This window comes from Perca flavescens, chromosome 7 (assembly GCF_004354835.1).
Source record: "Perca flavescens isolate YP-PL-M2 chromosome 7, PFLA_1.0, whole genome shotgun sequence".
NCBI classification, from domain to species: domain Eukaryota; kingdom Metazoa; phylum Chordata; class Actinopteri; order Perciformes; family Percidae; genus Perca; species Perca flavescens.
Window position 1 is genome coordinate 26,311,393 of NC_041337.1, and position 27,887 is coordinate 26,339,279.

The 27,887-nt window shown below is 40.6% G+C and overlaps 1 protein-coding gene across 6 annotated transcripts in view; it reads left to right on the forward strand.

The window, feature by feature from the left end:
* Positions 1 to 27,887, forward strand: part of nphp4 (nephronophthisis 4) — a 171,795-nt gene that overhangs the window by 30,882 nt on the left and 113,026 nt on the right. For all 6 annotated transcript variants that reach the window (XM_028582153.1, XM_028582152.1, XM_028582150.1 and 3 more), the window contains exons 4-7: positions 286 to 455; positions 905 to 969; positions 10,716 to 10,865; positions 13,705 to 13,841. In XM_028582153.1, coding sequence (XP_028437954.1) covers positions 286 to 455; positions 905 to 969; positions 10,716 to 10,865; positions 13,705 to 13,841 — 522 coding nt within the window. The remainder of the gene's footprint in view (positions 1 to 285; positions 456 to 904; positions 970 to 10,715; positions 10,866 to 13,704; positions 13,842 to 27,887) is intronic.

The window sequence follows — 27,887 nt, forward strand, 5'->3', positions numbered from 1 at the left end:
CAATCAAACTTTTAATAGAACACATTTTGACAGTGTGTTAACAGAGCTAAATATCTGTTATATGGTACAATGATATAATTTTAAAATGTACTGTGTAACTTGCTAACTTGGTTTAAAAGCTGCTATGACCCGCAGATGCCACACTACGGTTTAGATCACACACATTGGCATTAGTTAAAATCCAAGCTGTAATCTGAACAAATCAGAGATGTAGGATTGATAACGTCTGTTAGGTCACGTCATAACAATGTCTTTCTTCACTCCATGTGTTGTATGGTTCTGTAGGTCCTGTACTTCCATACGTCTCTGCGGTTGCCCAGTGCGGTGGTGGTTCTGGAGCTGGTGTCGTTGTCACCAAGGCCAGACGGCTCCCAGCAGGCCCTGGGGCGAGGCTTCACTGTCCTGGAGCTCTTTACCAACAGGCCAGAGGCTCAGGCTGCTGATGGGGACAGAAGGTGATTAGCCGAATGTTGATTACACTAGCCAGGTATTAATTAGGTTTCTCATGATGAGATGGTTGAAGGACAGGTATTGTGGTGTGGGGGTTGCTGCTTTAATATCATCCCTTTGGCTGCCAGATTGTTATATATACCTGTTAAACCTTTGCGATAATATATCGCACAGCTATAGTAATTTAACTTTTTTCTGCATGCTTGCACAACTACTACTTTGCGTAAGCAGTTTTGGGTTTGCTCTGTTGTCAGCATTCAGGATTTAGAGGGAGGTCAGGAAGCTTGTTCGGTTAAGAGACACCAGTTGTTAACACAGTTGTAGAATTAAATGTAGCAAGCACAACATTAGACACATGTTTTTGTTAAATTGGCAACTATAGCAGCTTCATTCATTCATGCATGCATTCATTCATTCACTCAGTCATTTAGGTTGGTTTCAATTTATTTCCTAGGCTGAATCTACACCATGGATCACCAAGAAGCCTCCTCCATCCCCACCTGAAGGACATTGTTGACTGTAAGGACCTTTTTTTATATACTATATACTATGTTTTGTAAGTATTTATTAGGCTTATGGTGCATTCTTTTTGTCTTGTAATCGCGACTAGCTCGAGTGTGACGTCACATCCGTGTCGAAAAACGAATAACTGCGGGTAAGCTACTGCTCTGCTTTCTGCTCAAGACTCGGCCATTGTTGTCATATAGCAACCGAGCGTCTCTAGCCAATTTCAGCTGCACAAGCTACAAAATAACTAATTAGGCGGTATTTAACTCATAATGAGACTGTAGCGACATGCCTATAGGTAGCAGTATACAGTGCTATGTGTACGACTTCTTCATTTGGTTACAACAAAGACAAAAGTGCTTAAAATTGTAGAAAACCACAATGTTTACTACTACAAGCTGAGTTGTTCCACAATGTAATATCAAACCAATGATTCAGTTACACTTCATATAGTCTGAAGGGTTTAGGTCAGGTGGAACCTTTCGCGACTATAAAGGCTCTGACACACCAACCCGTGCGCGAGACGTAATACGTCTCCATAACTGCAGGTGGCGCTAATCTGTATTGTCGCCCAAAAAATGAAAACCGGAAATGACGAATCACGCATCACGTGGGTCTGGCTTCTCCAGCTGATAGTAATGGCAGCTTGTTCGAAATACGATTCCGTTTTTTTTTTTACAAAAATAGTTCACTGAAACGTGTTTCTGAAAACATTTTAAGTGAGAAATAGGCCACACAGTTGCTGAATCTGTCTTCATTTCAGATCAATAAAGGTCAGTTTAAAAGATTTTCGTCAGCTTTTAAGAGGCGTCCGTCACTCATCCCGCTCGCTATTTCCGGATTTAGCACTCCACCAATCAGATTGGTCATTGAGTCCGACTGCCCGCCCTCCGACCCATCAAGTCAGTTCGGCCAAAATGAAGGCCGACAGCTCCTCCGACGGACGATGGCACGGAACACACCGAACAGACTTGAGCCACCGACCTTGCCAGACTGCCCAACGGCCGATTATCGGGTTGGTGTGTCAGGGCCTTAATCCAAAAAGGGGCGGGGCTCTGCTGTACCTTAGGAGGAAAAACAAAAAAAAAGATTTAGTGTGAAAACAGAGATATTAGTGCAAGGAAATAATCGGACAGGCATTATGGTGGGCAATGAAGACTTAAGTGTGAAATGACACAAAGATGGGTTCTCTGTCCAGTATCTGAATTCTCTGCCAGGTACCAAAACAGAAGGAAGGGTCAACTGCATGTACGTCAGTCTAACAGAAGTCTAAAAGGGTAAAAAGACATAACCTTGTCCCTTGTATTTTGCTTGAAAGAAAAGTATTCCAAGGCAGCCAGGGTCAATGTATTATTGACCATCACATTTTCTTTTGCTTGTTTTTGTAGTATATTTTTCTTTTTTCTTTGTGCGAGTTGTGTCCAAAGCTCTCAGAGTGATTTAAAAGATCCTAGCACTCTGCATGATAACTAACAATTACATATAGAGTGAATAGCTTATAATAAAGAAAGTTATGGAATGAATAAATATATCTGTGGATCTCCCTGCTGAAGGTTAATAGTTTGGTTATTCTTTTTGCTTTGGGTGTGAGTTGTTTTGGGGGGAAATCAGAACTATTATTGAATTATCTTTGAATATTAGACTTGTATCAGTTTAGCGTTTGAAAATTGCATTTGAAAATTCTCTTTGAATTATTGAGTTTGCTACTGAAGCTCAGTGTTGGTCTAGATATGTCTTTGCTTGGCATAAAAACCAGGGCTATGAATTACAAAACACTGTAGTGCCTCACAGTATGAATAACACTGTGCCCAGGGAGAGCCAGAGTTCCTGTCTTGGCTATCATGTCCCATGAATATTAGAAAACCTACTCTCAAAAAGACTCTTACGCTCGCTTAATTATTAACCACATGCCTATTGTTTAGTGGAACGATTTTTTTTAAGGGACATATTGCTGTTGCTCTTATGGTCCGAAGCCTTTTTTATTTCTTTGTATCACTTTAAGTCTCATCCACCGTGACAGGGTGTGACACAGTCCTTCTATCTAATGCTTGACGTGAAGCATTTCGAGTGTGAATTTGTAAGTATCCATAACTGCTCTGGGCTCCATTTCCTTATTGTGGTCATTCATGTCTGATTGTGTGAAATAATTATAATGGGAAAACATGCCCTGGAGGCTGACATTGTTTTTATCCTTCATTTATTTCAGTTTCCCCGACTTTGTTTTTGAAAATACTGTTGCTCCGGATAGGAATAATATCTTCATTACTCATTGATGTGATGCAAATGAAGTCGGGGTTGAAAGTTAAACTATAAACAGCTGTATTTCTACCATATTAAAGGCATAGCAAGCATCACCCACCATCATCATTACAATGGCGTGCGCTTCCTTATTGCCCTAAAACAAGATGGCAAAGATATAGTCCAAAAACAGACTGTCGCTCACCCGACTGTGTGGCTGGGCCGACTTACTCCGGTTTTCTTCTCATGTCTACAGCGGGGCACAGAGCCCGGTTGGTGTCAGTTCATATAGGTTAACAAATTGATGAAGACAGAAACTAAACCAAAATACGCCAGGGATGAGGGTTATCAGTCAACAAAACATTTCTCTTTGCATTCATCTGCAGCATTCCACTCGCATACAGGTAATGTTTACTCTCCCTTTTCTCTTCTTTGGTGTCTGCCCTCAGACTATCCAAGACCTCCCCCATTTTGAATGTTGGCAACCAATCAAAAATAATAACTGGCACCCTGTGAACACAACAAGACTGAAAATATCCTGGTGGGAAACACAAGTGGCTGCGTTGGAGTGGGAATGTTGTTCCAGTTATTGGAGAGAACACAAAATGCGAACCAAAAAGTTCACTCTGCGTTGGGATCCCCGTTGAGTCCACTGTTTTGAGGCTGTTTTTTTATGCAGCGTAGATGTTGGTGTAAACTTGATCTAAACGACCCACAGTCTGTCTGAGTTAGCCTCATACATACAGTACAGCTTGAGGCCAGGCAGAGCACTCTTCAGTAAGGCTCTGCTTTATGATTTTGTAGTGTCACTCTTTTCCTCTGAATATCACGTCCAAGGCCAAAACAACTTTGACGCATTTTGTTGCTTTTTGTATCGTTGTGAAAAACTTGTTGAGAGAAGTTAATATTGACTGCCAGGCTATTGTACTAACATGAGCTTGTGTTTGTCCCCCTGTGCCTTTAGTGCTTTAAAAGTGCTTCCAATTACATATTTAGCATGGTGTATATTGCATCAATACTGTATGAACTTTCCTGGTCTGGTAGTATAAGAATAGCAAACAAACCTCGGTCCTGTTATTTACACAATGGAGCTTACTTTCCGTTCCAAGGCCAGTAATTGTACTCTGTCCTCTGGAGTACACGTGTACGTCAGCATTCTGTCTGCTGGTCTTCGTCTTCACACTCCACTGAGAATTGTTTGCTGCATGGCAACCTCGCAACAAAAGATACATATGATATATTCTTTTTGAAAATGTGTCACTGGGTTCCTCTCACAGTAGGAATAAAGACAGATGAATGGAAAGAGAGAGTGTACCATGTGGCCTTATGGTAACTCAGATTCTAAGAAATCAATCAATGTTAAACTGCATATTGTCGTCACAAAGTTTCTTGAAAACTTTGAGCCGCAATGGGCACTAGATAAAAAGTCAGGGGATTGCTCGAGTTATTATGATTCATTCTCCGGTGACCATAAATGTCTGTAACAGGTATAATAATTTAGCTCTGAAATGTTATGTCAACCTATCAACCTGTCAACCGTTTGGTTGACCGTGCTCTTAGTTTTTATAGCCAATGACAAAGAAGGGCAAAAGGGACAAAGGTTTTTCTTCCCACAAAAAATCAATTAGTGCACACAGTTGTTTGCTAAAAAATTTGTGGGACACCCCCCCCGCCCCCCTCCTCTGGGGTGGGCTAATGAATGGATAGAACTTGATAGAGAAACATGAATAATGAAGAACAGAAAGAAGTAAGGAGGAAAGTAGAAAGGGTTTGTTAAGTAGAAATTAATAATAATAATACATTTTATTTAAAGGTGGCTTTCTCTGCACTCAAGGACACCGTACAGGGATACATAAGACATTTAAAAGCAGCAAAAAAATAAAGAATAAAACAACAATAAAAACAACTGAAAGAGGCAGAGCAATTGCCATCAAGTGGAATAGGCAATTTTAAACCGATGTGTTTTTGAGTTGCAATTGGAAATGGGGGAATGAATCTATGTTTCTGAGTTGGGGTGGTAATGAATTCCAGAGACGGGGAGCAGAGCGGCTGAATGCTCTGCTGCCCATGGTGGTGAGACAGGCATCTGAGGGAGCGGGAGGGAGTGGTACCCTGGAAACTCTCATAACTGTATAATGTTATAATGATTGTCATGTTTTTAAATGAACATCACTGGATTACATAATTAGATGGATAGATTAGATTAAAAAAAAAGTACAACCACTGGGCTGATTCAAAAGATAAAAAAAGTGGTGATGCTAAAAGCTGGAAAAAACAAGCTTTTTTTAATGGCTCTGGAAGGGTAGTACACACTTTTCACTTTGTAAGTGTGCTCCTTGCGTTAAACACAGTTTTAACTTATGAAATAGAAATTGGACCAAAAGGCACAAGATCAATGGAGAAAACCCAAATGCTGAAACATAAATGAAGTCAGTCTGAATTGAAACAGAAAAAGGAGCAGTGAAACTAGAGAAGAAAGAAATAGAGTGGTAGTGGCAGAGAAGTCAAAGCTTCTTATTTTCCAGAGCCGGAGTCAGGGTCAAGAGGCAGGAAATGGGAAAAGGAGAAAAGATAGAGGAAAGGAAGTTGCCTTGTGGCTTTTGAAAGTATTAGAGGATGGGAGGCAGAAAGGAAGGAGGAAACAAGCACGAAGGCAGGCAGTAAGCTCATTGGCTTGATCAAAGCTTCTCCTCTCGGCCAGCCAAGAGGAGTGGAAGGAGTACAGCAAAGAAAAAAAAAGAAAAAAGGAATATAAAGAAGGAAGGGGCGCTGCTCTGGGGCCCTCTTAGTGTGATGAGAGGACAAACAGATGGTACATTGTGTTCACATTAGCACATGTTAATTTGAAGCAACACCACGATGCATCAATTCATTGTGTGTACGTCTGTGTGTGGCGGACAGAAAGGTAGTGCCATGACAAATTTTCTTACTGATATAACAAAACGCCTCTCTGTGGCTAAGATAAAGAGGTTTGCTGGTGCCTTTTTTTTAAAAGGGTTTGTCCTGCATATCCGACTCAAAGGCAACCCACATAAGTGTTTGTTTTTCCTCCACCTACGCCAAGCTTTATTGCTGTTTGGGTGAACTTCAAACTTTCAACAAACAAAAGGAAGTTAAACAACGCCTTAGCCTTGTTGTGGCTCCTCCACGTGGAATATGTTCCACATTAGGCTCCTATTGAGCAGGGGAAAACTCTGCTTTACAACATATAAACTGTTCTTTTATGCGTGTGTTCATGTATACGGTGCATCTCTATTACTGATTGATATAGAATAATATTGATTCAAACTATACCCAGTTCTTGAAAACCTTTTTTGGTGAATTATTTCCCAAAGAACCTTCACCCGACATTTCCACCAGCTAACAGACACAGACTCTTTAATATAGTCCAAGATCTGTGTACTACTGCGTAGGTACAGTATCTTGAGCAGCAAATTTAAGGAACCCTTACCATGCCTGTTTAAATGACAGTTTAAGAAAAGAAGGTTGTTTGAATGTTCTTGTGCATTAAATATTGGCAGATCCTTTTCATATTGGATATTTTCATTCCCAAATGTCTGTCAGTATCGGCATAAAAAAACATGCCTCAAAATGCAAATCAACATTTTCCAGAGCCCCCAGTCAAATTGTGTGTGTATGTCTGACCACCAGTCCAAAACCCATCAATTGACAATGATGTATAAAAACAGTAAAGCAACAGTTCTCTCGTTCAAGAGGCTGAAGCCCGGAAATGTTTTTTCTTAATCGATGCTTGCACACTGCCTGCGTGACACGCACGTCTCGGGTGAGGCTCGAGCTGCGCCGAAAACACGTGCATGCTAGAAATAGGACCGACGGCTATTTTCCACACGACATGCAAGCATGTTGGAAGCATTTACATTCAAAATAGAATAGGAAAATAAGTTTATATGTTATTTTGACACAAATAAATTTAAAAGTCCCATGGCATGAAAATGTCACTTTATGAGGTTTTTTAACATTAATATGAGTTCCCCCAGCCTGCCTATGGTCCCCCAGTGGCTAGAAATGGTGATAGGTGTACACCGAGCCCTGGGTATCCTGCTCTGCTTTTGAGAAAATGAAAGCTCAGATGGGCCGATCTGGAATCTTGCTCCTTATGAGGTCATAAGGAGCAAGAATACCTCCCCTTTCTCCGCTTTGCCCGCCCAGAGAATTTGGCCCACCCATGAGAGAGAGACATCATGGCTTTCAAACAAGCAAAGTGGCAGTTGGTCAAGGCCACACCCCCACCCTTCACCTTGCCACGCAGCCGCCACGCAAATGACACGCGACAGAAACACCACGCATCCAGTGTGTAGCCTGCGTAATCATTTCAGCCCAAATCACCAAATAATAGTTTGTTTAAGAAACTGAGGTGTGGCAAAGCCTGAGGTTTACATCCTTAGTGCTTGCTTCACTGTTTGACAAGTGATCTCTAGTGATCTCTGCGAAGTGACATGCAGAAGCACCAAAGTAGCGATTGCTTAGTATGGAACATAGAAATCTACCCTTCAAATCCCTCACCCTTACATAGGTTGGCAGTAAAACCTTCTCTCAAAAATCACTCCATTTGTTTTCATCTTTATTACTTTCTTCTTTCCCACTCAACCGTCTCCCAAAACCACCACTGCCTCTGTTTGTCTGATGCTGAGCCATTTCTTTTCTTCTCCCCCCCCTTCCACCCCTTCCACTTCCATGGTTTCACATCTCTTGCCAAGTTGCTGCTCAACTGACTCAGAGGTAACACACCACTGCTGTAAGGAAAATTTGGGGTAGAATTCTAATCTATGCACAGCATCTGACTGAAACCCAAGCTTGATGTATAATGAATAACACAAAATAAATGATGAAAAAAGTTGCTGACACCTGGGCACCATCTGTGTCAAGAAAGTTCTATGCTGGATTCCACCCTTCCCTTTTTCTCTCTTCATACCCACCCTATTTTTTTCTGTTTCATGGTGAGAAATACCTTTTCGGCAAAAGCTGCTGTCACCAGTGAAAACGTTTGTAGAACAGAGTTAAAGCTGTGCTGCAACGGCAGAGATTTCCCAAAACCATTTTTTTTTTTTTTTTTTTTTTTTTTTATCTTTAGACATAAGCACTTTTTTCTTTTGTAGTAAGTCAACTGATTGAGAGAGTTAAAGGGTTTGGCTGGGATGAATCATGGACAGGGAGGGGAGGACAACACAGCAATATACAGTACTCCATCATCTTCTTTCATTCTCAATCCCCCTTTTTATTGACTTTAAAGATAAAAGCACTGGCTCGGCCCTGGAAATTGATAAAAAGCTGTCTACAGCAGAAATAGACATTCAACCCATCTTTCCTGTCAACTCATCAGTCCTGCTATTCAGCTGATCCCGTTTGCTGCTTTTTATTTTCTTGGTAAAAAAAAAGATTACAAATGTTGACTTGACTGTGGTTCTGAAGATTATTATTATTATAGTAATATTAGGGATCATGGATTTACCGGTTTGTTTCAAAAATCATTTAAAAAATGAAATTTCGTTGTGAAGCTACCATTGGGCAATATCTGAACAAATTGGATTCTTCCTGGAAGTCTGGACTTTATTTCTATACTCCAGGTATTAAACTTGTTTTTCTTGTGGGCCAAGTTTGTCAGGGAGTCAGAAAAATGCACTGATGTGATGTTTAGAAGCTGATATATTGAGTTTATTGAGAGAACTGCTCTTGTGTGGGCTACATTCAGCAATTTCCCCAAACTGTGGGATGTTGGGTATTTTTTTATTAGAACTGTGATGCTGTAGCTGCATATTTTGATGGCTGTACTTTGGTACTTTGGTTATCTGCTGTACATTAAAGGCCATATATACTTAAATGGACATGGACAGTGATGAGCACACAAGTATAATTTGGGCTTTATTGACTAGTCGTTTGTGACAATCCAGGGTCTTTTATCAGGCAATGTTCCTTTTTAAGTAAAACGCTTAGCTGGTTATAATGGGGATAAAGTGACACCTCGAAACCCCAAATAAATCTTTAGTATTTTTTGTTTTTAGATTGTTTAATTTGACAGTGCATTTATATTCACCAAACATCATTAACTCTTAATGTTTGGTCTGTCCATCATTTTATGTTGATCACAGCTTGAACCTGAACCCTGGTATCAAAAAAAAATTAAATCACATTATTCTAGCACTCTTTCAGAGGATCCAACAGTGTCTGTCTTACAGTGTGTCTCATCTTTTCTAGTTTCATATTTTCCCTAAAATGTTTGGGGGTTTAGGTATGCTGACTGTGGAGGGAAAGCTTTACAGTCAGCAATCCCTGCTCTTCCTTGGACTTCAAACATACCTGGCATTGCATTGATGCACATTTAGGGTGACTGTCCTGCTGGAAATTAATATTTTTTCCACACAACTTGAAGCCAGAAGGATGGCAGGCTTCTGTATAAGCTCTCTTTGGTTTCCATTAAAATGTTAGAAGCTTAGGAACAGTATTTTGTTCCTGAATAGTGAATACCTAAATATATTTATATTGATTTGCTCCGCGTACACCTCTGAATTTACAGAAATTGGCAACAATCTTAATATTTTTAGACAAACACTGTTCACGATGATAATTATGAACTAAAACACGTCCCAGCACTTAAATGCTCTCAGATATCACCACCATTTCACTTTCTCTAACTACTCACCTTCAGATTGCTCACTGTCACCTTGTTGAAACAGCCTATGGGAGTGAATAGAGCTCCCTGTGTTGATGGCCACTGATGCTTTTAAAGGTGCAATCACTAACCCTGTCAGAGTGAATGATTGTGATGCTGTTCAGGCTTGAAGAAAGCTAACATACGGGGCGCATCAAACGCCGCTTTGCTCACCTTCCAAATGGTCTGTGCTTTGTGTCGATGGCAGGCATTGTTGGTTGTCACTTGTCATTGGATGACCTGCTTGAAAGATGACAATGTCTACCTGGTGGCTCGTACCGTGTGCCTCATCTACGCTGCAGTGCTCTTCTGGAGGAACGCCTTTTCCAAGTTGAATGGTTCTCATTTCAGTTTAGCCCTGGAAAACGATGCTCCTGGTGTAATGGAACATTGCACCTAGGTCACCAACACCAAAATGGAATATTGAAAAATGGTCTGCGTGTTGGGTGTCATGTTGTCTGTGACTCACTGCTTTTGGGGAAATATTACACTCTGACGCATCAATGAGATTGATTCTGTGGGTGGGTTGGGGTTGATGGTAGGCTGGAATATGATATCTAACTCATTTGTATTCAAAGTGGCAGTTTGCTTGTTTGTCATGAAATGCATGTGAAATAGTAAAACTGTTCTACATTGTGGCCGGGTTGGCTCAGTGAGTATATGTACTTAGAGGTTTATGCCTTGATTCAGAGGTCCAGGGTTCGAATCCGACCTGTGACGATTTCCTGCATGTCTTCCCCCCCTCTCTCTCTCTCCCCTTTCTCACCTAGCTGTCCTGTCAAATAAAGGCGAAAAATTATCTTATAAAAACAAAAAACAGTTCTACATAAATTTGTTATGTGTTTTTCTGCAGACAGCAGCCTCCTGAAGACTATTGATGGAGCACATTTGGAATGTGTGATAAAAAACCACCCCGCGCTGGTTTCCGTGATGCACCTCCTTCCAGAGAATGTCCTTATATCTGGAAATGAGAACATTCCCGGCCTTGCAGCTTCTCCAACAGGTAAACTTCACGTAACTGGGAAGGTGTAATGTCAAAGATTAAGTAATACACTCCCCTACAGTAACAAATGCTCTTTTAAGATGTTTTAAAATAGTTGACTCCCAGTTACTTTTGTAGACGGCCTCAGTTGATATGATTAGAAGACTTTAATGATGCTGTGTTACTCCTAGATGTGAATATGTGGAACGGTAGAAGTGTAGTAGTGTGAAGCAGCATGTGGTTTTTTTAATAGAGCATGCATACATCAATCTTCTCTGGGCTAATGTGAAAAGGGATAAATGATCAGGATAATATAAAAAAAAACTCACAAGGCAGGAAAATGTATAAGAATTCTGGGTCAGTTGGTGTTGACGGTTGGCCGATAAAATCATACTGAGTGTACAAATTCAAATTGTTTGCCTTAGATTAGATTTACTTTATCAGTGGAAATTTGTCTTTGGCTTCTCCCAAGTACAGCAAGGTCCATACAATACACATAACAAAACACACCATAAAAACAAAACAAATATACAGTATACAATATATATATATATATATATATATCTTATTGGGAATAAAAGAATCTTGTATATGTTCCGGCTGGCCCTTGGAATCCTACATCGGCTATGGGACAAGTGTATGGGTGTGAGGTATCTACAGTTTTATGTTTAGCCTTTCTGTGTGCAGCACTGTCAAATGTATTGCTAAGTTGTTTCTGTGACTTGCCAATCACCTTCCCTGCAATGTCATCAACTTTTTAGAGCTTGTTTTTGCTCTTTGCACTCAAGTTGCCGTAACATGCTGTCATGTTAAATGATAAAATGCGTCCAACCTGGGGAAAACTGGTGTCTTGTGCCCCCCGATCTGAATTTCTGCTCACCTTAAGTGCCTGTGTCTTTAACATTTTTCCTTCATTACACCGATTTTGTGTTTTTCAGGTTTTGAGGCTTTTTTCATTGACACAACTCTAGTCAGACTACCTGTTGTCCTTTGTTATCACTCATTCGTTCAATATGTGCTCCCTTCAGACAAGAACAAAAAAAAATCTATGTTGGTGGAAATAGTCATGTGTAGGCTGTCTGTGTTTACTGTGCAGCTCTGTAAAGAATTGTATGAGATTCAGTAATCAATAGTGGAGCTGCTTTGACTCTTACACTACCGATGCTGTACTGATACTCTTCGTGCACATGTAGTCCTTATTCAGCTGTCAAAACAAAAGTTGAAGTGAAAAAAGAGGTCACCTAAACTGTTGACAACCCAACACCTTCAGCACATATCAGGTGTAATCTTCTATGACACACTTCAGAAACTACTCACTTGTCTCTTTCCAACTGTTAAAATAACAAACAGGATATTCATCATGGTACTTAATAGTGGCCTTATTTTGAAACTTAGTTCCATCAGAAGTTGAAATGTCTGCAGTACTTAGAAAGTAAGTTTGTAAGGGGGAATGTAATGAAGTCTGACAGTGCCGAGCTATAATCATTGGGAGTCAGTGGGAGGTATGGTTAGCTGGCTAATCCTCTTCATGTTCTGGGGCTGTGAGCAGCACAGACCTAAGCTTCCTTTTAAGACCACAGCCACCGGTTTGATATTCAGGGTGCATTCAAAACAGTCCAACTCTGCGCTCCAGAGACAAAGGCTGCAATGAGACACTTGATTGGCTACATTACTCTTGAAGAAATTACAATCACACTGGCTATTTTCTCTTTGTTGTGTTTGAAAGGGGTGATTGTGGACATCACAGGCTTTCCTGCTTCATTCATTGGCTGAGATGCTTTCTTCAATCGATTGAAGAAAGCATCTCAATCTGATTCAATTTAAGCCAAGTGTCCAAATGGAATCCATTTTTGTGGATTGTTTGACACCAAATGGATTGTTTGACACCAGTGATGGTATTTCTCTCTCTCTCTCTCTCTCTCTCTCTCTCTCTCTCTCTCTCTCTTTCTTTCTCTCTCTCTCTCTCTCTCTGCGGTGTAAATATTCCAGTAAATTGACATTAGGCAGCTTACCAAAAATCAATGGAGCAGTCATTTATGGAGCTGCTGTCTCCAAAGCAAAAGTTATATTCAAATAAATAAAAAATCTGAGAGTTTTCCCTGCAAACATTTGCTGCCAAAAAAGGGGTTTGTTTCCTTATCCAGCTCATGGATAACTCCATGGGGGAGTATTAAAAAGCGTGGTTACACATATAAAACAACAAGATGTCAACCACACATTCTAGGAGTATATAATATTTGATGTGGAGTGTCTCTGGAGTCCAGGGTGAGGCAGACATATTAAAAAATAAACCTGCCGTGAAACAGCAAGTATTTCTGGGCACGGACCCTTTGATACCGATGTTGACACTACTAATAAAGTATCTAGGAGAAGTTCAGCTCACTTTATAAGAAAACACACACACACACACACACACACACACACACACACACACACACACACACACACACACACACACACACACACACACACACACACACACACACACACACATAATCAGCTTGGCTATAACGGTGTATCAATCCATGTATTTTCCACTTGACCTCTCTCTTTTAGGTTTCTATAAGAACTTCTGGTTCCAGTATAAATGTTCTGGGGGTGATGGAAAATGTCAGGGATCTTTGCAAGTGGGTCACAAAGGAATATGCTGAAATATGCATCACAAGTTGTTTCACACATTTATTACACTAGATGGTGGTTTTCCTCAACCCCAAAGGAACAGACCTTTTCTGAGTTGAAAACAAAATTAACAAATCACAGGAAGAGGAATCTCGTTTTAGACCCAGAAGTGCTCTTAATATGATATAATGTAAATGTTATGGCATATTGATATGTTGTGCTGTGTTCGTACTGTCACCAGGAGATGCTCTGCTGAGGCCTCATCTGCTCAAAATGCTGCCCTTCACCCTGAACAGACTGACCGTCTCCCTCCAGCCGTCCCTGGAGAAGTTTGAGAGCCAGCTGCTGCAGCTGATCAATGCTGACTGCCATAACACAGTAAGGCCAGGCTTCCATAACATACACTGCCTTGATAGTCCATGCACATGTCACATTAGGGACAGTTACAGTGTCACGAGATGTGTTCTACCACGTCCAATCACCTTTGGTCCATATTCTCATACAGTGAGTCCTACACCTCAGAATGGATGTTCAATTGAGAAAAATCAACTGCAGATACAGTGTGAAGGGAAATATTGAAGTAATCACACTTGTAAAGCAAATATGTCTCTTTATCAACCCCATTCTTCAAGTGTGTATGGTGTACGTACAAGGAAAAAACAAATCACCTCATAATTTTGTGATATAAATGCACATGCACAATCTCGATAGCATTTCTGAGGTGATTGTTAACTACACTCCTTCAAATTAAAGATGGCCACGATGGCCTTGACACAACTCTGCCAAGATTATTCTCTCCAGCTTGATGCCTTTCTTTATCTTACTTTCCTTTCCTTGAGCGTGCCAGCAAGCACAAGCCCTTTTACGGCTGCCACTGCAATTTAAGGCACATTGCCTCCCAAAGTAAATGGAGCTTATCTATTCTCTTCTCTTTTTCTTGTCTACAGAAACCCAGATGGTTAACCGTATTTGAGAGGTGCAAGTATGGACTAGCAATTATTTGTACAGTGGCTTTGCACAGGCACTATCTGTTCACTTCAGCCTTAGTGAGATGTGTCTTTTATAGGGAGGAGAATTGATATGACAATGCTGTCATGGGAGTGTTTAGAGTATATTAAGTGGAGCAAATGGGAGGCACTAGTGCCTCTGCCTTGTACATTTATACGAAGTGTAGCAAGATGGAATAACTGCAGAAACATTTGTTTTAGGGAACCGCAGGTGGCTTTGGGCTTACATGCTTATTTTGATGGATAAGTGAAGAATGGAACTTTGCCATTAAAGTGGTTGAAAGTTTCTACTGTAGAGTTAACAGTGAAAAGTAATTATTTCAATGTTATGCAATTATATTGGAGTCATTTTTTGAGAATTGTGTGGATTTGGAAAATCAAAAGAATAAGATTGTTATGATTGTTTATACTTTTTAAAAGAGAATAACAGCACTTGTGATCTTAGAACATTAAAAAAAAATTAAATAGGCTTTAATTCCATGTGTACGGGCCCTGCATACTTTTTATGCTGGTCTACGTGCTCTTCGTCAGCAACACGCAATTATGATTTTTAGCTGCGTTTGTGTGCACTGATTCAAATTAAATAAATCAATTGAAGGGGCTTTGTGGAGTTTTCTTGTAAACAAACAATAGTTATGTTTGAATTTAGTGTAACTCACCAAAAAACATTGCATGTATCCTTCAGGTCTGAAAAATGTGTTGAGTGCATTTCCTTCCTCAAGAATAGTATTTTAAATCTAGCATTGTTTACATAATTTACAAGCTTGCAGTCTTCTTCCCTGCCATTGATGGCACATTAGCTGCTTTCCAACTGGAGGGATTTTTGCAGTTCCTAGAACATAAAATGACTAGAACCCTTTTTTTGTCGTGTTTGGACTGGACCAATTTGGGGATTTTTAAGTTCCTCTGGCCGCAGTTCCTGTAACTCTTTCAGCTCCTACTTCACGGCAGGGTCTTTTCGCTGTTCCCTTTCCCACATAGGGACCTAGGTCAACGAGGGTTGGGTTTCCGGTACAGACAGACCAACAACAGGACAATTGTAACAGTTTTCGCCATCTTATTCATCACTATATTCACTTCTGACAACGTTTTAGGCGAGAAATGAACTGTTTAGATTTCGAATATAGGCAGTCTTGCTAAAATTTATGCCGAATTGACAATTTTCTTCGAAGTTTTCGAAGTTGAGAAGCACCATGAAGTGAGGCGACAGCCAGCAGGCGCCTGCCCCGGCCGCTAGCTCGTCGCTCGGACAGTCGTGCTCAGAGACCCCGCTCTAAGCTGGAGGTCTCTCAGACCGCTCTCGTAAATAAGAGGCTTTCATTTCGCCGTTGACGGTTCGTTATTTAAATATCACAACACATGTCCATCATAAGATTAACAGGAACCTGTGGTTAATTGCATTTTCGGAGTTAAACTCCAATAAGCGTGCCCTGTGGGCTCAACAACCTCGCTGACCGGGCTGTCACACACACACACACACACACACACACACACACACACACACACACACACACACACACACACACACACACACACACACGTCCACAGCGCAGCAGGCAGAGGCGGGGGAGAGAGAGATACCCGTTTCTCTTCGGGAGACTTGTTTAAATTATGACAAATATGCTATATACATTAGATTTAGTATTTAGTTCATACTTTTTTTGGTGTATTTGTTTTCTGATTTTAACAATATAAAGACCGTTGCCGTGCTTGCATTACTCCCATACCCCTCCTATAGTCCCTATGGCCACTTGGCCAGTGCGAACGGTTTTGGGGGAGAGTAGTTAGTGGATCTGCTTGAAGTGGACTTTTCCTATAACTAGGTTCCTGTAACTACTTGGTCGGAAAGCGGCTATTGTAGCATATCTCTGAGTGTTACCGCCACCTGTTGATCAGTGGACTACTGTGACACCATTTGCACGACTGTATCAATCTAACCACGTGTGCCTGTACTGTATGTGTCCTTGTGATCATTAACAAAACAGGGACTTTTCATAGAAAAACGGCTCCATAGCGCTACTAGAGGTCTATACACCACAGGGAATTCCCTTTAGTATATTATTGAGTGTGCCCGCCTCGGGCCACCATCAGACCCTTATTAGAGGGCACTGTCCTTTCATGGGTCCAACTTTCCTTTCCTTCTAGAACTGCCCACAGACCCCTGGGGATGGAACCAGTTCTTCAGGGACTAGCAAGCCTATTTAAATGTAGTTATATTCAAAGAGAGGCTTTATGGAGAATCAGCCCTCCTTAACGTTCCATGCTGCACCAGTGCAGTGAGTCCCAAACTGCCGTCATGGCAGAGAAGCAGCAATTTCCTCTGGAAGGGCCCAGTGCAGATTATGTGACCAAAAAAAGAAGAAGGGGAGCAATATGAATGAATGCTTTAATTATTAAATGGACACACACAAAAATCTAATTTAATAAGCAGTTTGCCCTTACATTTGCTGAGGCACATTTTGTACTCCCAAAGGTACAAACCCTACTGCCACCCTCAGGACAATGACCATTTAAGCTTCTAAGGGCTGCTAGTGGGGCTTAGCACTTTTTTTAACTGATCAGGCTTTTGCGTTTTGGCAAACAGCTGAAGCCCTTGTCATAGATTATAAATAGTATTACTAGTATATAGTGTACATACAATATATTGTCAAAATACAGAGTCAGAGTATATATAGGCATCAATAAAACATGCCTATACACATACAGCAACACTGGCTAGCACCAGATTCATCGTGGTGCTTGAAGGAAGACTCATGAATGACTGATTTAAAAGAAACAACAACAACAAAACATTCAGCCATCCATATCCGCTGCTTTTCTGGGTCTGGATCACAGTTGCAGGCTAAGCAAAGTAGACCAGACATCAGTTTTTGTCTACTCTTCTTGGGGGAACCAAAGACATTTCCAGTTGGGATGTATAATCATTCCAGTGTGTTTTGGGTCCGCCCCCAGTTTTTCTCCCAGTGGGATGTTCACAGAATAGATCCGATAGATAGATAGATAGATAGATAGATAGATAGATAGATAGATAGATAGAAGGGGTTCGTATCACGGTTTTAGGGTTCTGTACGGTTCTTGTTATTTTTTCTTTTAATCTTTAACACTCCAGAAATATACTTAAGCTTATGATATATAGCTTAATTATCCACAATGTAGGATACTGTATTAAATAATTATATTGTTATATCATGTAATCATGCACAAACTGAATTTGACTTGACTTTAAGTACATTATTGGGACCATCTCTGAGGAAAGTTAGAGATTTTGGTACAGCAAGAGGGAAGACATTGATGATTTCAACAAGCTTTTCATTTATTTGGCAAAAAAAGGAGAATGTGTATTGCCATCTACAGGAACTTATGTGCCTTTTTAGCACATGAAGATATTACAGATTATCAATTGAAATAACTTGCATTTATCAAACTGCCAACTTCAGTGTAGCTCTTACAAAAATTGTATCCTCTAAAAGAAAAAGAGAGGAACTCTTAAAACTCTGTCTTTTGAATAACTCAGAATACGTTAAACATAAAAACAGTCCTGGGTTGGGACACACATTCATACGGTTTGATAAAGTACTTATTGGACTTTAACTTATCATTGCACTTACAATAACGATAGTAGCTGTCAGGTCCTCCTGTATATCTCATCTCAATTTTTTCCTGCATCCACCGTGTGTGTGTGTGTGTGTGTGTGTGTGTGTGTGTGTGTGTGTGTGTGTGTGTGTGTGTGTGTGTGTGTGTGTGTGTGTGTGTGTGTGTGTGTGTGTGTGTGTGTGTGTGTGTGTGTGTGTGTGTGTGTGTGTGTGTGTGTGTGTGTGTGTGTGTGTGTGTGTGTGTGTGTGCAATGAAATTTGGAGAGCTCTTCAATTCAGTAAAATAAAAATAAATCAAAAAACAATTTAATTTAAATAGATAAATAAATAACAATTGCACATAAGAATTGCACTCACCCAATTGTTACAAGGCTAAGCTAACCTGGGCTCATAGAACAAAGGAACGCAGCTAGTAAAGGCTAGCCTAGCCTGTAACATGAATCCACCATTAGTCTATTTTTCCCTGCGTGTTGCGCTTAACGTGAGAATGAGACTAAGCTGGCTTGGATGAGTGTGTATACTTGCCTACTTAAGAGGGGTTCTGCTGTGTTAAACTGACTCACCCAGCTGCTGTTTCAGTTCGAGTCTGAAAATTGTTGCCGGCATCGGTCACTCTTCATCAGGAGACGTCTTCATAAGAATGAGCAGTATACTGTATATTCAAATGTCTCTTTTCACTATGAGTGAGCAGTGGTTCTACTGTGAGCTCCATTCGGATTGCTGAGCTCTTAGCCTTTGCTCTAAGGATGCTGTTTGCATCCGCAATTTAATTATTTTGGTCCCCACACAGTGATCATGATGATATGTGAGCGTGTGAATGAGGATCGACTGGTACATTGAAAGCTGAGGGTGTAGGGGAAATTTTCACTATTTTCACGTTATTTTTATCGACATCCACATGTATGGCATTTGGATTGTCTGGACATTCACTTGTGCAAATATGTATAGTAGTGGGTTGTGGCAGCACCTTTGCTGATAATATATTGTACATGAGCCAGTATCTAATTACATACAAACAATGGAAAGGAGGCTACAACTTTGTCTTCTTTTTCTAAGGTAGGTGACATGTTGGCATGAATAATTATCTCATCTTGGCGTTCCGTTTTTTATTTTTATTTTTTTTTTATGTCACTTGTGCGATATTCTTTGAAGGTCTTCACAACCGGCCCAAGTTGCGTAGATTAGTTAAATGTACCAGGCTTTTATACCTTCAGTTGTGTGAAGACATTCTGATGTCTGCGAGAGGTGTTAATACATGCAGAAATCAGCTTGATTGCAGCTTTTAATTAAAGGGTGGTGTTGTGTGTGTGTGTGTGTGTGTGTGTGTGTGTGTGTGTGTGTGTGTGTGTGTGTGTGTGTGTGTGTGTGTGTGTGTGTGTGTGTGTGTGTGTGTGTGTGTGAGAGAGAGAGAGAAACAGACCGAGAAAGAAAGTTTGTGTGACCTTTTAAGTGTGACTCCAGCTGGATTGTCATCAAGCTGTCTCTGAAGTGATGCTGACACCTCACCTGCCAACTTAGTTTTACCATTGTGTGAGGGAATATGTGCATTTCTGCGTGTGTGTGTTTGTGACTCCATGCCGGCGTGTCTGTGCTTAAATTGGTATCAAGGCAGAAATGGAGTGAAAAAAAATGAAGAGGAATGGGGTGGCGGATGAATGTACAGTGCAGCATGAGACGAATCCTTTATGCTGGCTGTTAGTTTGACATACAGTTTTCACTTAATCTCCCCATAAGTATTGCTATTTTTAGCTCAACAAACTATCACAGTGTGGCTCCTTCTTTTTAGAATCCACTTTCCCATAAATCATACAGCCAGTGCCCTAGTTGATGTGCTTTTCATGTGAACTACTGTAGCTACTTTCCATAGCTTCATAACGCACTTTTTTTAATTTCACCTTTATTTAACCAGGTTAGTCTCATTGAGATATAAAATCTCTTTTTCAAGAGAGACCTGGCCAAGATAGCAGAACAAGTTGTTGCATATAAAAACAATTTACAATCACAAAAGAGGCAAAGACAAGTCAAGTGCTTTAATGAGCACTAGGCTAATTTGAACTGTGGTTTTAAACCTTTCCAAATGCAATCTCAACCTCCCAATTTAAAACTACCTCTATTCATTGTTAGGGTTGCTTTAACAAGTCTGTCTTCCCCAAGTGAAGCTAGAGGCTACATCACCTCAAATGACCTGTATCAACCGTTCACCTAAACCTTCAATAAAATATATTACTCTTGATCAAAGGGCCTGAGATCTCGTCAGAAATTACATAACATCTTGGATTTGTGATCAAACGACTTTGGAGCACAGAAAACGATGAATAGGGGGAGAGAAGCAGGCGAGGATCGATGCCATGCCGCAGGCAGAACACAACGCCTTAGGCTGATTTAATGAATGGAGAAAGACTCTGGCAACAAAGCTCCAGGAAGTTTTCATTTGTCCTAAAAGAAGGAAAAACTCACTCAAAGTAGGACTGCCCCTGTGGACGTGGTACTATAAAAAAGACAAAGGAGGTTGTACATTTCTAAAATAGCAGGCGTCTCGCACATTGTTCTCTAAGGACACCGAGTTTGGCTACACCTCTGAATGTGCCAGCTGAGTGCCTTCTCCTTATCATTATTAGACCTGTAACCGCTGTAACTGATGCAGTGCAAAGGAATGCGGTTTAATTCACTTGGCTCACATCAAATATTCATGAAATGCAGGTCTTCGTAATGATTGACGATACAATGATTAGACGAAATAGACTGTGACTGGTTATAGACCCTATAAGTCAGAAGAGACAGAGTGCACAGTGGTTGAAGGAGAAGAGATAGATTCATAAACTTTAAAAGTCTGAGTCACTGCTTTTTTTGTTCTCCAGGAGACACTTACGAACACTGTGGATGCACAGAGCTGATACCATATCAGTAGGATCCATCGATCACTAGTGGGATCTCAACTATTGCAAGTTTTGCATTATTGTGAGTCTTTTGGAAGTCACTGCGCCTTTTGTCAGGGCAAATACCATATATAAAGTTTCTGATTAAGATTTAAGCAATATTTCAATTTGTGTGATCTGTAAAAAGAAGGCTTGTATTTCTCTTATACCCTCGTGTGACAAGGGTTTTTAAAAGTCTAGTGCAAGAGGTTTTATCAGTGGACGTGGAAAAGGATTTTGACCGCCTAGAGTGGAACTACTTGTGGCAAGTAATGGAGAAGTTTTGTTTGGAGGACGAATTCATTGACATGGTACATACTTTGTATGTGAATCCCACGGCCATAGTCTCAACCAATGACTTGCACTCTCAAACATTTCCCATCGAGCGGGGCTCGCGACAAGGATGCCCGCTCTCCCCCATGCTATTTGCAATCTCTCTTGAACTGTTAGCCCAAGCCATAAGGCAAAATAAAATATGTAATGTCCAGATTAAATCCAATAGCAGCTCAATATTATTATTTGCGGACAATATTTTGTTGTACATCTCTGATCTTGAGGACTCTATTCCAAAAAATTTTAAGATCTTCAACGAATTTGGCTCAATCTCTGGCTATAAAATTAACTGGAATAAATCTAATCTTCTTTTATTGAATAACAGGCATGTGGCTTCAGCCAGTAGTGTTACAATACCAACCCAAAGCAAAATTACATATTTGGGCATCACCATACATGCATCCCTACAGCGAGTTGTCCAGGACAACTATGAAACTATATTAAGTAGTGTTCAAAGGGATCTGGCCAATTGGTCTGCGCTGCCGGCATCACTATGCTCCAGGATTTCTCTTGTTAAAATGAACATAGTTCCTTGTGTGAATTTCTACCCTGCACCACAAACATGGGAGGCCTGGCCCTCCCCAACCTTAAAGTGTAATATTATTATGGTAATATTATAAATATTATGGAGTACCATGGGGGAACAGTCTTGAGATGCACCCAATCATTAAATGGCTTGTTGATTCTCCGGTGAGAGGATTGGTGTCGGTATTTATGCTAAACTGATGCAAGTATCCGTAGGAGAACTCTCAATACTAAAGAAATGGGTGCGAGAGTTGAGCTCGGAGGGGAACGTAATTAATTGGGAGACCGTTTTGGACAATATTTCTCACTGTTCCAAGAACCCAAATCACCAGCAGATCCACTTCAACATATATCATAGGACATATTGGACTCCTCAGAAGAGATACGTCTCTAAAGCCATTCCTACTCCCTATTGCACGTTCTGCCAACCTGAACAAACTGGAACTTTCCTGCATATGGTCTGGGAGTGTGAACAGGTGCATGAGTTTTGGAATAAAGCAACATCAATAATATCTGATGTTATAGGATGTTGAATTCCTACTGACCCGATTGTTTTATTACTTAATGATGACTCTAAATTACACCTGCTTGGGAGACAGAAGAAAATTTGGCTAGTTGGATCAACGCGACCAAGAAAATTATAGCTCAGCGCTGGCTCTCCTGTGTTCAAAAATATAAAAATAATAAAAAATTGATCATAAAAAAAAAAGTCTAGTGCAAGAGAAATCCCACATCCCGGTGACATGGTATTGTTTAACTAAACGGAGATTATTCTCATTTCATCCTTAATATAACTATCACTTGCTTGGGAATTCAGCTCTTCCCTGAGGTATGGCCCTTTTTATTATCAACAGAATAAAATAAGATCAACTATATTGATTCTACACAGGGAAATTAAACTGCCAGTATCAAACATCATTGATTGCATGCCATCAGGGCCCACGTCATGGGCTCTCAATGTGGGTGCTCAGAAAAAAAGCATTAAAGTGCTCTTCTGTCACAAATCTACTGTGCACTGTTATTGTTTCTCTTATTGAAAATGTCAATAAATATAATATTTTAATAGAAATTTACACAGGCAAATTGACAAAGTGTAGTAAAATAAACACCTAAATGTGTATTTTGGATGTTTTCTTTCCACTAGTCTGAAAGAAGACATGGAAAATAGCCCACAGTCTCAAAATTCACCAGTGCATGGCTGTAGTGTCTTGCCTTAAGGTTATGATAACGCATGTTTGTGTCTTGTTGGTGTTCATAGTTGGACCGTACCAGAATGAGGGGTTTCTTTCCAAGTGGAACCAATCAATAATGTGCTTATGGTGGTGTAATATGAAAGTGGCGTAAGTTGTATTGTGCTTAGGGACAAGTGGTATGAGGAGGGAAATTAGGAAGGCAGCAGAATGAGTGTGTTTGATTTAATATTTTTTGGTTGTGAATTATGGGAGTGTTTCAACAGTATAGGGCAACAGTGATTTATCAGTTGAACCTCTGTGCCAGTTAAAATCTGTTAAGGAGTAGGGGAGTGGGAGGATGAGAGCGGCATGCTAATGATGCTGCCACTGTTTCTTGCCATGGATGACTCACCCTCAATATGGGGGAGCTAACATCCACTGTGTGGGTAGCAACACACACACACACACACACGCACGCACGCACGCACGCACGCACACACTCGTGCACACACATGCCCGTCTTGACATAGATGCAGATGTGTAGGTTGGTGTCCTGACTGCTTTTGTCAATTGGTTAAAATATGAAAAATGATAAGTTAAGCCATCTAGCATGACTATGTGAAAGATGTGTCATAGTCAAAAAAAGTCAGAGGAGATTTATTCTTTTATTTGCTCATTTTCAAAGAGAAACATTCCAGAGTTGTGTAACTCACTTGGTAATTGGCTTATACAAAACTCATGAGGGACATAATTTCATCTGGTTTCTCTCTCTCTCTGTCTCTCTTTCACACACACGTACAAAAACACCTCTTGAGATGACAGTTGCCATCTGTAGAGTTATTATTACCTTTTACAACAGCCTACACATTGATTTCACAAAGTACTGACACAAAAACTTACTGACGAATAGCTGACGGCTTTTATGGTGCCATACAAAAAAGACAATCTACTTTACAAGAGGTATGAAACACCAAACCTGGGTGTTTTTAGTAGGGCTGTCAAAATGAACCCGATAATATTGAGTTAACGCAAATTCCTTTTCAGGCCACAATTGTTTTTGACGTGCGATTAACGCTTGCCGTTTTGTGCGTTCCATTGTTGGGATTTTTGAGCATATGCATAAATGTCACAGTGAGAGACCCAAATAAAATGGTGGAAAATACAGAGTGTACTATGTAGTAAATAGGGAGTGATTTTGTACACAGCCTTAGGTCTTCACTAGTAAACTTGCTTGTCGGATTATCTTGCCTTCAAGTATGGCCATTCTAAACAGCTACTCATGGTACAAACTAGTTCTTTTCAAGAGTACCTACACGTTTAATGTCTTCTGGCAATCTGAATGCTGATTTCTCAACTTTGATCATGATTTTATTTTTAATTTTTTTTGGGGGGGTGGGATTTTATGGCATGAAAATGGTTAATGGTCAACAGTTAGGCTGCAGCTGAAAATGATTACCAATATGGACAAATCTTTTTTTGGGGGGGGGCATCTTAGGCCTTTATTTCCACAGGACAGATGAAGACTTGAAAGGGGAGAGAGAGAGGGGGAATGACATGCAGCAAAGGGCCGCAGGTTGGAGTCGAACCCGCGGCCGCTGCGTCGAGGAGTAAACCTCTATATATGTGCGCCTGCTCTACCAACCGAGCCAACCCGGCCACTGGACAAATCTTTTTAATAAGATTTTTATAAATCAAAAGTAAATACTTATCGCAATTACCCCATAGTCCAAGGTGACGTCTGCAAATGTTCTTCAAATTGTTTTGTCTGGCCAACAGTCCGAAACCCAAAAGTATTGTATACCCTGTCTCTGTTTGATGATGCAGTTCGGCGTAACATGTGAATGGAATCGGATATTACAATATTGGTAGCAGGTCACAGGTTTCAGATGCGCATATTGAGACTTCTGACCCTGTTATTGATCAGTGCCACTAAGCCCTGTCACGGCCATTTATGAAGTCCCTACTCGGTGATTAAAGGCTCAAGAATCATTTTCTGCCTTCAGCTTCTTATGTCCCAGTTGGAGCTATTAAAGAGAGCTTGCTCACTCACTTCATTTCCTACCCTTTGAGCACAAAAGAAATAACCTTCAGAAACTAATTTATCCTCTTCTAAAAATCTACCCTCATTTTCCTCAAACTTGCACAATGAGGCAGCTGCCGCCTGCTCTTCCTTTCTCTTCCAACTGCTATTATTTCTAAATTCACTCTAAATGACTTTCTTTCATTTTCAGCAGTTCAATTTTATTCAAATGACAGTGTCCCCAACCAAATCAATTTTGCTTACTAATATGTCATCCTCACCCATATGTCACCCACTGCCTCCCCCAGCAGTTGGACTGGTAAATTGAATCCAAGAGAATCTTTGTTGTTTAATATTTGACGACGATTGTGCTTTCCAGGTGTGTGTCATCTTTACTTCAGAGGTTTCTGTGTCGTTTTATTTTTGATTAAAATTCAGATGAAGGAAGAAATAAAAAATAAAAAACAAAGTTGAGTTAATACCATTCATGTGGACTGGAAACAAATACTCTTCAGCAAACATTATGCACTACAGTGCTCCACCAGTGTTTTTTCTTTCCAAGATAAGGTATGTTTTTCTATCGGAGTTATCTTTGACTTTGTGGCGAGCACTTTATCCCTACACAGATTTCCAAATAATTTTGTCATTTTTCCTCGAGATTGCATACACATTAGAAATGTGGTCCTTCGGTTTTTAAAAAAGATTTCTGTTGAGCCCTCAAGGCCGAATTGGTATAAAATCGTCTTTGGCTTGCTCTTGATGCCAGCAGACTAACAGCCATGAAAGAAACCAACACAGATAAAAGTGATGCACTGGCTTTAATGCATTTTCTCTGTTTGTTTTCCAACAAGAAATGGATGGTTAAGCAGAATGTTTAGTTTCCGTTTTACAACGCCCACACTAGGGTGACTCGTCTAATTGTGAGACAAAAAAACCCCACCACGTCTTCCCTTAAAACACTGCTTTTGTTTACTTTGTTAACAAAGCTCTAAAACAAAGCTCTGAAACAAACTGCCTCCAAAAGCATGCAAATGAGTCGTCGTTCCCCCCCCCCTCCTTTTCCTTTTATGATACAAACAGCATCTAGGCATGATAGCTCTGAGTGACTGCCACTTTTTGTAACCCAGGTGTCAAGTGTACATTATAATCGCTAAAGGGACCATGTTGATCGGTTACAGTGCCTGGTTTAGCAATTCTAGAAGCAGGATCTGGGGAAATATCACAAATATGACATAAGCAGGAGACAAAAAGCTTATGTGTGCGTGGAAAAGGAGAAAGACACACCCACGTGGCACCGGTGCGCTCATCACTCAGAAAAGTCCCACTTCTGTGACTCTGGAAATGGAGTATAATTTAACTTGGGGGCCATTTCATTGTTCCCTTTAAGCTCCTTAGCTCTAAAATATTCATATTTCAGGCGAGAGAGGAAGAAATCTGTGACGGCAGCAGACAGAGGCGAGCGGTAGAAGAAAGAGGATATCGAGCAAGAGAAGTAGAGAGAGAGAGAGAGAAACTGACGGAGTGAGAAAAAAGAGCAATGAAATAAATGAAAGAGGAACTCGGAGGAGGGGAGTGAGGAGAGGGATGCAGAGAACAGAAAGCAGCACTTTAACTGATGTTCTCTTATGAACAACTTTCTCTCTGTCTTTCTTTTATTTTCACTGTGAAACACTTTGTGGCAGACCTGTCCAACAAGAGACAAAGCCATTTCTCTGTCATCTTCCCCGGCACTGGCTGCAGTGGAGGAAGCAGGCGAGAGACAGACAGTGTAGGAAACAACACACTCATAATTATAATCTGGATGTCACTGAAAGCAATTATTTACAGATATCTTGTCATAGTTACGGTGCTTGCTGCCACTCGTCAAAAGAGCAATTTTTGTTGGATAGGACAATTCAAATATAATGTAATGTTTTGCTTCGGAAACTACACATAGCTTATTTACACCAGCTGTATAAATAAAGTAATAAATAAGAAGAAATAAAGGAAGATTGGGATTTATTCAGCCCAGAGACATTTTTTGTCCAGGATGCTTGGTATTTATAGTAAAAGGGCACTCGTAGAGTGCAGACCTCCGACAAGGCCAAACGCCCTATCTTGCATTGTTAATGGAAGTGAAAAGTCATTTTTGTATCCTAAGATCACCTGGGCCTGTAGAACAAAGAAACCCAGCTACTAAGGCTAACCTAGCTCGTAACATTAATTATATTGTCTGCTCTCCCTGCATGTTGCGTTTAACGTGAGAATGAGACTAAGCTAGCCTGGATGACAATATGTCTTTCCTACTTCTAGAGGAGTTTGTGCTGTGTTAAACTGACTCACCCAGCCGCTGTTTCAATTCACTTCTGGAGATGGTTGCTGGCATCGGTCTCTCCTGCCGTCTGGAGGGCGCTGCTTCACTTCCCCTACGCCACGTCCCCTACGCCACGTCCCCTACGCCACTGTCCACTACGCCACGTCCCCTATGCCACCTCCCCTACGCCACCTCCCCTACGCCACGTCCACTCTCTACCGTTCTCCCCTTTGTCGTCGTCGTCACCGGGCCAGCCCTCGGCTCTCTTTGTTGTAGTTCAGGTTTTAAAAGGTGTAGCCTGGTTCCAGACCCAACTTAATAGAAAAGCAGCTGCACATTTCTACATCAACTGGTTTACATTCAAAATAGAAAGAAAAATACTTCAGGAAGTTTCAGTTAGTTCAAGATCTCTCTGAGACCTGAGCACAAATTCCATTTATACACCATCGTCAAGAGAATTCAGTCACACAAAGCAGTCTAAATATGTACAGTAGCCTAAATGTAAGTTTAACACATTAGCTTTTTGCAACACATCTTAATTCATTTTATTAATTCATTTGTATTTG